Source organism: Gallinula chloropus (assembly GCF_964237585.1).
Source record: "Gallinula chloropus genome assembly, chromosome: 13".
In the NCBI taxonomy this organism is placed as follows: Eukaryota; Metazoa; Chordata; class Aves; order Gruiformes; family Rallidae; genus Gallinula; species Gallinula chloropus.
The window spans coordinates 18336467-18346407 of NC_140098.1; the positions used below are offsets into that span (position 1 = coordinate 18336467).

Here is a 9941-nt window from a genome sequence, read left to right on the forward strand (position 1 = left end):
TAGCCTCCCTTCTCCCACTTATATGCACAGAGCTTATGGAGAGTTACGTGTCAAAGAGTACCTTCAGCACAAAAAGTCTCTTAGGCCAACTGTTCAAAATAACTACATTCAATAATGCAAAGTGGATAACTTGGTCAGCCCACCTCTCCCCCCCGCCCCCCAATAACTTAATTTCAAACCACAGGAACAGTTCTATTACGTAGCACTCAATGGCTGGGCTTGTCAGAGCTCTGAAACAAGGAGCACAGCTCTTCACAGGTCTGTGTTTCTACTGAGCTGAACTGGGACTCCATTGTGTTCCAGGCTAAGTCAGCCAGAAGAAAGTCATCCATTGCTGTCTGTGTCTCGTTGCTGGTAAGGAATAAACTCCCTAGATTCTCAAAGCAGCTATCCATTGTCTGTGTTTCAGCGCTACTGAGCTGGACTTTGCCTTCAATATTCTGTGTAGGCATATTTTTAGTAGCTGGGTATACTTCTGTCTGGGTTTCTGTATCAGATGAGTCGGTACTCATGGAGAAACTAGACTGCTTCAGAATGCTTCCTAAAGGCAGATGGGTATTACTGTCCAAAAAGAAATTCAAGTCTGTCTGTGTCTGTGTATCAAACATCTCCAAACCCAGGAAGTTAGAATTTGCTCGGCAGCTATATGATTGAGTGGCACTATCTGAAAATAAGAAATCAGTCTGAGTTTCAATGTCCAGTGACTCCAAGACTGGCTCAGAGTTCAGGGTACCAAGCTCACTCTCTTCAGTCTGAGTTTGGATATTGGATGCTGAAAAGAACTCTTCAATGTCAAAGTCTATTCCTGTGTTCTGCGATGGACCAGATGGCAGATGTGTGTCAGCATTAGAACTGGTCTCAGACAAAAGGCCACGATTATCCAGTGTCTGGCCAGTCATGTTTCCTGAAAAGATGTTTTCCAGGTCACTTAGTAGGTCCATTGTCTGCGTTTGATTATCCATCGTATTTTGAGGTGGAAGCATATTAGTCTGTGTATTGAAGCTGATAAGGGATTCAGACTTCACCGTATCTTGACTCAGGCTCTTGCAATTACTCCTCTGCAGCAAGGTTTGATCTATATTTGCAGACATCATATTGTTTTCTGGAAGTTCAATGTGAGTAGAGACATATGAGGAATGAACATTGTCAAAGATGTCACTGCACATTACAGCCTGGTCCATTTGCGCTCTTCCATCAGCAGAGTCCTGCATCCTACTGGTTTGAGTCTCTCGAGAAATGCCACACGCTGGAAAGCAAACCTGGCTAAAAGCATCGGTCTGAGCAGCTATGGATGACGTCAGTTTGGAAGCCGGCAGCAGCGTCTGTGTCTGTACGCTGATGGGTAACGAAACCTGTGAACTGAACGACAGATCTGTCTGAGAGCAAGAGGATACGGAAGAACTGGGAGTCCAGGCTGCAGCTGGTACAAAGTTCTGTGAAATATAAGATAAGTCAGTCTGTATGTTAATTGAAGAAATTTTATTCTTGTGACAACCATTCCCCAGCTCTTGCCCTGTGTTATTTGATGTAACCTTATCCAACTCAACTTGTACGCCAGTACTCACTGGCTCATGATCACCAGAATTTGTCACTTTAGAAACGGGCATACTATCTTTAAATACAAGTGTTTCTGCCTCCAGTGCTGGAATCAGAATTCCTATAGATTGAGGCAATAAATGAACAGTACTTACAACTGAACCTTGATTATCAACAGTCACTACAGCAGGCTTGACAGAAGAGTCTGTTGCAGATACGTATATAGGCAAGTGAGCAAGCTGCATCACTGGAAGTTTAACCAAAGCCACCTTGGGCTTTGGTAGAAGCATCTTCGGTGTACATTTTGGCTGCATTGGGTTCGCGAAGTTAGAACTGCGAGAGCTTTCAAGAGAGGCCACTAGTTTCACTTCAGAGGACTCCAACTCCTGAGTGCCAGGATTATTACTCTGTGCACTGCTGAATGCTTCGTTTGCTTTCTCTGCCAACTGCTGATTATGTACGGAGGTTTCCATTTTCCTTTTCTTACTAGGAGGATCCCTGTGAACATGAGATCAATAATTTATACGCCTTTCAAGCACAAAACATCTGCCTTCCATTCTTTTGAGTTGCTGCATTGAAAATATAAACTGAAGTCACAGATGAGGCTGGATAAAAGACAACTAATCCTTATTAAAACAGAAAGACTCCATGAAATTCAGTTTTATAAAATTTCATTCCCAACTCTCCCATTTAAAAAGGAAAAAGACTCCCTCTTTTATGGAGACCTATTTCTAAATGGAGGGGGAAGTTTAGTTGGTTTCTTCCCCGTTGCACATTAAGCACTTTTAATGTTAACTCTGAGTATTGAATGGACAGCGCTCTTAAAACCAATGTACAGGTAAAGGTCTCTCATGAAAACTGAAGATACAATTAGTAATCTTTCACACAAAACTTAATTTTGCAGCAGCACCATCTCTAAGACAGACAGGCTAGATCTTAGGAAACAGATTTCCCTTTATGAAATGCATGTATGCATTAAGACAACTATAAATCCAAACATGCATATAGAGACATTTAAAAAACTGTATTTGCTAATAGTTGCAAAGATGACTAGACTATAAAAGAAACTGAACTGCATCCCACACCACAGTTACCAGTTATTAACATTTCCAAATCATCTCTACTCTCACTGAACTGTAAAAGCAGACACAAGAAGAACCACCTCCATTTGCAGCATGCAGTGCAGTGTCATCAGTACTTTTTGTTTTACATGCAGGGAAACCTGATCTTACCACTCAGACAATCATCACTGCCTTCAACAAAACAGAAGCTACTGAAAGCAACAGAACAAAGAAATTGCAAAGCACTTTACAGCTAAAACCATGTCAGCCTATCTCCAATTTTATCAGCAAGAAGTCAGTACATGGGAGACAGAGGACTTGGTGAGGAATATGAGTATAATTACTTAACTCCTTCACTTTTACCTGTGTTCTGCAGGAATTTCATGGCCAGTTCTGTATATATGAGACAATAATGCTGTTCTGCTGGCGTAAGGGCACCCACAAGTACACTGGAAAGTCTTGCCGCAGACCTCTATATGCCGTTTCAAATACCATTCTGTACCATAGGAGTTACTACATTTATCACATTTGTGCTTCTTTTCTGCATGCATTTTCATAAAGTGCTAGAAGACACAATGAAAAGTAAACATTAGCCTACAGCTAAGATAAAAAAAAAAATCATATTTAGGGGAGACATCAATATTTGCATTTTTTTCCAGTTGTGAAGTAGCACTGAAAACTAGAATTGTTTTTTTAAAGGTCTCATTAGGAATAAGCTATAAGCTTAAAGAAATCAACAGAAGGAATGTGAAGTTTGCCAATCTGCTTGTGCTATGTGCATTTTAAAATGCAGACACATGTGCCTGTGTCCTAATGCTTCTGGAGCTATCATGTGGACATCAATAAATTTACAGCTGAATCTTGACAGTGCGTAGTCAGTGTATGTTGCAACATGTGCTCCTGAAGTTCCACAACTGAGCAAATGGTCTCAAGTCAAACAGGTGACTTCAGAGCAAACACCAGAAATTTTCCTTTTCATTTACAGCACCAAGCAGTCTAAAAGCATTGGCCCTATTTTAAATCTTTACTGGCTGCTGCTGTGATTTCCCACCACCTCCTTGATCTTTCTCCATCTTTTTATTTGTGGAGAGGGGCTGCATTTTAGTTTAGAAGAACACTGCAGCATCTGCCTGATCAAAAGGTTCGAGTCCTCTAATATCAACATTCAAACTCATTAACCACACGGCCACGAGGACTTTCTGCAAACAACTCCCCAGTTCCTGGATATACGCTGAGAGGCTCTGCTCATATCTGAATGCAAAAGGTACACTCTGTGGTAGAGGCAGTCAGGACTAAGTCAGTACGACAAGAATGCTTTAGGAAATAGAAATACCTGTTTTACAAGAGAAAATTGGGAAAATGGTCTGTTTGGTCCTCTAGGGCAGCCTTCAATAGGACAGCAGTATAATTTCTGTGACGTTTTCAAACCCTTCCTTATCGGTGCATTAAGTTTTCCATCCTGAAAAAGAACCAATTGAGAAGTGGAGGACTTTACAGGTTTGCATATTAAAAGCAACATTCAGAACACAACTCAACTTCAGTTTACAACCCTCAGTGAGTTGAAACCTCCTTCCTAAGTGATTTGAAAGTTCACATGGAGTTTTTAACCTACTTGGATGCTGTTTTGCAAAGTACCATCAAAATCACCAAGTGAAATTCCTCTACAGAGTGGTGGTGCTGTACTATTATTCCCTTTTACCACGATACACGCTGTCCCAAGCCAATTATAACCGCCTTTTGTGTAATTACAGCCACAAAGCTTCCCCTACAGTTACTACACTACACTGCCAATTCAGCGTGGTTTTACTTGTTAGTAGCAGAGTCTACTTGAAGCTCCATTAAAATTAGTCACACACTGTGTAACACAACACTTTGCTGATGCTGGAATTCTGTTGGGACTATTTAGAGTTTACTTGTAATAAAATAAAAAATGCTGAGTATGATCTGCTGCTTAATTCAGATCATAGACTGTATCTAGCTTAAGTCTATGAAAATAACAACTGGTCCGCTAATTCTGATCCTCCAAGCATTAGGCGACTGGTATATCCATGTGATCTGCCTCAGTGACCATCACCTGTATGCAACAGAAGCAAGCAACATAAGTTGCTCAAAAGGGCCTTCAAAATATGTATAAAAAGGACACACTAATGACATTGTCTGGATTGTTCAACCACATAGTACCTGCTCCTGTTGAGGATACAGCCACAGAAAGCAGGTGAGATGGATCCCTCTAAACATACCATATCTGAAAGTCTCAGTGGAAACATCAGACATCTATGTAAGAGCAAAAAAATTTAAGAGAGGTATTAAAAAATCCAATGCTCAGAGTAGCTGTGAGAATCTAAGTCTCCTTACATTCTGAGGCCGAGAAACCAGATCCCTAGAGCCAGTTACAGTAGCCCATGATGGTATCCCCAAGATGATTATTCACGGAAGAATTACTGGAGCACGCCCTATTTGAGCTCTGCACCTGATCTTCCTCTGCACAGCAGCACTGACAGTAAGCACAGTAAGCAGCAAAATGTTGATTCTACGCCAGTCACTCCCTAACTCCCTTCTTTGGGCAGATCTCCAGCTCCTTCACTGGTCAGACCAACCTCAGACAATCCACAAGAGCGCAGTACTCATCCCGTGTGAAGCCACAGAAGGTAGGTACCACAGCTGCTCACAGCCCTGCTTCTGACCTTGTTGCAGTCACAACCCAACAACTCCATTTTAGAAATACTAATTTAATTTGCACTTCAGGAATACCATGAAGCAGCTAAGTGGGACACTTCAATGATTCTGGTTTTCCTCAAATCATCTCTCAATCTAAAATGCTCTGTGTAAAGCATAACCCCTCCCAGCTGTAGTTCAGTTATATTTCCACACACTCAACACTGATACTTAGTGACATTGCTGCAAGTTCATTTTTGTTAATGACATACCATACTCAAAGAAACAAAAATTTAGAGCCTCTTGACCAAAACCATCAGCTGCCACTTCACCAAGAAATCCTGGGATAACTCCCTAAAAAGGGAGCTTTCACGTATCATTTTAACTTTCTAAGCACCTCTATGTAGAGCTGTTTTCCCACGGGCAAACCATTCACCTACAGCCCTGGCTTACCTCTGCACCTCCTACAGCCACTGCCCAACAGGCACAGTAACATGACTCAAAAGAAATCCAGTTGTTCCAGCCTCACTCCTCCCAATCACACCTTTTAACCCTGAGTTTACCCAGATGCCAGTCTCAAAGTCATCAGGCAACAAAAAGAGTCACCTTTAAGCCAAAACCATGTTTGGTCTCTCCCACTGCAGATGAAATCAATACACTTAGTAAGCGGCAATTAGAGTTACTTATTACTAAGTAAGAAGCTAGTCATAATGGGTTACAGTCAAAGTCACAGCCCAACAACTGACAGGGCAATGTGGGGAAGACATTCAGGCACTTCACCTGACTGTGGTTTACCTGTTATTGAAAACTATTTACATACCAAGGTACAGAATAACACTGAGCATTTAAACCTACATAAACATGAGTAAGGTGCTCTTTTAACAGCTGGAACATAGACTTTCAAGGCTCAGATAAGAACAATTTTGCTGTGACAAGCCGGGAGGTACTCTACACAGGTGAGTAATCCCATCCAGACAGCATCTCGGTTTGACCACCTTCACAGTCCTTCTGGCTCCAAAGGGTTAATCCTACATCTTCCCAAAAACCTGCCTGGCCTGTCAGTTGTACTTCAGATGTTCTCAGGAGCCCTTTCCTTTCGTGCCTCATTTTACTTCCCATGTTTCTACTACAGCCACCCACTACAATTAGCTTCTCCCAAGACAGACACCAGCAGTGTATGGAACACTGCCCTGACCCCTGTGCGGATGTCAACATGGAAAACGGGAAGTAACAATCCTTGCTAATGATCTAGTCTGGGTGAACTTAGTCATTTCTGTTTTCCTGCAACAGAAAGACTTACTCCAAATGATTAATTTAAAGCAGTAAGCTATGATAGACTATACTAATTATTTAAAACATTTACAGTAGCAGATCATGCATTTATTTACCAAATAGCAGACAGAAGTGCACTTATTCTTATTGTAAAAACTGTTGTGGTTGTGTAACATTTGAGTAACCAACCCAAAGGGTAAGCCTCCCCTCCCTGTCATCACCAAACCCTCTCCTTTGCATGAACATCTCTAGCTTCAATTTTAAACTCCACAGAAGACTTTCCCTTCTCTCCATAAAAAAAATACAGACAACAGAATGAAGAATTAAAAAAGCTTCAAGCCTAATATTTGAAGTGCCAGTTTATACCCTCTGTTCTCATTTTTTACTGACTTAGCGAAGCTAACAGACACATATCAACACTTCATTGTATCTTATTAGGACAAACAAGCCAAATTCTTCTCATTTCCCTTTGTCAGACACCCTTGCCATTCATCATCCTTAGTAGCCCTTCTCTACAACTCTTCTGGGTTCATTTCAGCTTCTTTGAATCAGATTCTGACCCTGCAGCAACAACAGAGAATATCAGAATTCTGATACACTTTAGGGCTGCCTTTCTCACAGCAGTGCTACCCTATGTGCATGTGACCAAACAGCTTTTGCAAGTGTTTCCCACCTCAGTTACCTTTACAAATCAGGACTGACTGCTCTTTTGGTTTGTCTTCAGCTCTCCAGACTCTAATCTTGTACTACTGCACTCGACTGTTTTTACAGGGTACTCTTGCTTTCCTATTTAACCACCTCTGCTCCACAGCAACAATACCTCATAGCTTTTGGTATCAAAAGGTTTGACTTGTGCTACTTTTATTGGTGAAAACTAACCAAGTCAACCTCTGTCCCCTCCAGCATTATTACCTTCTGTTCTTCTCCAATAGCTTCTTACCATCTCATTTACTACGTTCCCTCTTCACTAATTCCTCGTATTTCACTATCACCACATTTAGTAACGAGGTGTATGAAGCAGGTTATAATTCCACAAGGCACCAGCAGTTACCAGCTCTCCAGGCAAGCAGTGAGAAAGCAGCATTTCCTCACCCATCGTACCCGACCACAAGTTCAGTAACTCACAAGCTGCAGTCCTCACCGCCTGTGGCACATGCCAGGTACAAGCCCACAACTAAAGCGACTGTTTGCTTAACCCAAATAAACATTTTCAACTTCCTCTGTACCCCTACTCATACATATATGTCAGGTATAATACCTAACACACTCAAAAGCTGTTGGTGCCTATCGGGAAATGAAATAAAACAGAGATAGAAACTTGCAAGTACCCTCGGGAGTCTTTCCTTCTGTTCACCACCTGTAGCACACACCTGACACTGCAACCAGCACCACACAAAAGCAGTATGTTTGTTGTCTGCTCACAGAGCTGCATCTCCAGAACACAGCTATGAATGCACTTGAAGTCTTCCAGGAATGGGAACTGTCCTCATGCCCTTGGCACTGTGATTTTGAGAGAAGCGAGGATACCTCTATAAAGCCCCACACTCAACTATACACTTGGTGAACCAGGGGGTCTCCATTCCCCTGCCCAACACACTGCAGTTTCCCAGGAGTACTGTAGTAACAAGTGCTTCTTTCCAAAATGGCACCCATCAAGGGGTTTTATTGGCGACAGGCAATTTTAAAACACACCCAAGCCCCAGCGACAGCTTGCCAACTGCTGCAGGTAGGAAACGCAGCGTCTGGATGGCACCTCGCAAGCGGGGCCGTAAAGTTTTATTGCAGAGAAATGCGACAAGGAGGCAATAAATCAGAAGCTGAGCCCCAAAGAACTCCCAGCTGCCTTAGATCCATTTAACTCTGGTACAAACGCGGTTATTCTGTCAGCCGCTTTGGAGGAATTCTCAGTAGGAGCGGCCGGCGCCCACGCCCTCCTTACAGACACCTGCACATGCCCTTTACACGTGGGACAGAGGCGAAAGAATACGCGAAACGCTTCGTTATTCCTATCCGGCACACCCCCCGCCTTACTACGCCCCCAAAGCAAACCCAGCGCGGCCCGAACTGCAGCTGCCTCCGCGGGACGCCGCGGGCCCGCACCCGGCTGCAGGCCCTGGGGGCCCCGACTGCCACCGAGCGGCAGCAACCCCCTCCCCCCTCTCCTCGCGGCGCGGGGCGACTCCTTGCAGCGGGGCAGGGAAGGAAGGAGGCCCAGGCACCAGGCCCCGGCAGGGTAAGGCCGGACCCCCGCCGGGTACTCGCCGTGGCCCCGAAGCGGAAGCAGGAGCCACGCCATTACACAGCCCCACGGCCTGAGGTGAGGGGCGGGTACACGCCCCCCTCCGCCGCCGCCGCCGCAGCTGCCGCGGGGCCGCGCAGGAGAGAAGCGCCGGGCGGGCGGACGGTGGGGTCGGCTTCGCCTCTGCGCGCAGCGAGCCAGAGTCAGGGCGGCGGCGGTACCTGGACAGGGTGGGCCTTGCTCAGGTGCATGTTGAGGGCCGGGCTGTTGGGCAGGACCTTGCCGCAGCCAGGCACCGTGCACAGGATGTTGGTCCTCACTTGGGACAGCTCCGTCACCGAGGGCCGCACCAGCTCACCGGCGGGCGGCAGATCCCCCACGGGCACAGGCGCCGGCGCCGGGGGCCGCCCCAGCGCCCCGCCACGCCGCCCGGCTGCCGCCGCTGCCGCCGCCATGTTGCTGTCAGCTGCTCAGCCCCCCGCTTCCGGCAGCGGCCGCCAATGCTCACAGCCGCTCTTGAATATTCAGCAGGCGCGTGGCCCGGGCCCGCCCCCCTACGTCAGCGTCCCGCCCGGAGCTCAGCGCCCGCCCGCCCGGGGTAGCCCAGAGCTGGGAGGAGTGCGGGGGGCTGCGTGTTGGCGGCGGAGCCTTGTACGGGGCTGCTGGCGGGGTCACTACAGCGCCTGTGTGTTCGGGCTGCTGCCCGGTTCCTCTCGGCCTCGGGCACAGGGGCTGCGCCGTAGAAGAGGGATTGGAAAAGCAGAGGGCAGGGGCTGGGTTGCTGAAGGAGGGATGGAGACGGCCCTGGCCGGAGCGAAGGGGCAGCAGGCCGGGTACGCAGAGGGCGGGGTCTTTAGGAACTTTCAGGTAACCTATTATCGCCCCAGGCGTTTCAGTGAGAGAGCGTGAGGAGGAAAAATCTGCAGAGTGAAAAGCACGCTGGAGCGGTAATGGGTCTGAATCCTGGAAGACTGGAGCAGTAATGGGTCTGAATCCTGGAAGGCTCACTGAGAGTGGGAGTGAGACATGAAACGTTGGCTCTTAGGAGCTGTGCATCACACAAAGCCTGGTACTGGTTCAGCATCCAAACATTACATCTTTTGTCCAGCCAACACCGAAATCACACAGGTCGAAATCCTAAAAACACGTCAGCAGTGGGCATAAACTAACATCCATGT

The 9941-nt window shown here is 46.0% G+C and overlaps 1 protein-coding gene across 1 annotated transcript; it reads right to left on the bottom strand.

Moving 5' to 3' along the window:
• Window positions 1-206: 206 nt before the first annotated feature.
• ATMIN (ATM interactor) lies at window positions 207-3160 on the bottom strand (the record flags this gene model as incomplete). The annotated part of the gene is made up of 2 exons (XM_084269942.1): window positions 2961-3160; window positions 207-2034 (listed from the first exon to the last, which is right to left on the bottom strand). The coding sequence occupies exons 1-2, from the start codon at window positions 3152-3154 to the stop codon at window positions 207-209; spliced, it is 2022 nt and encodes a 673-aa protein (XP_084126068.1). The 5' UTR covers window positions 3155-3160.
• Window positions 3161-9941: the final 6781 nt, after the last annotated feature.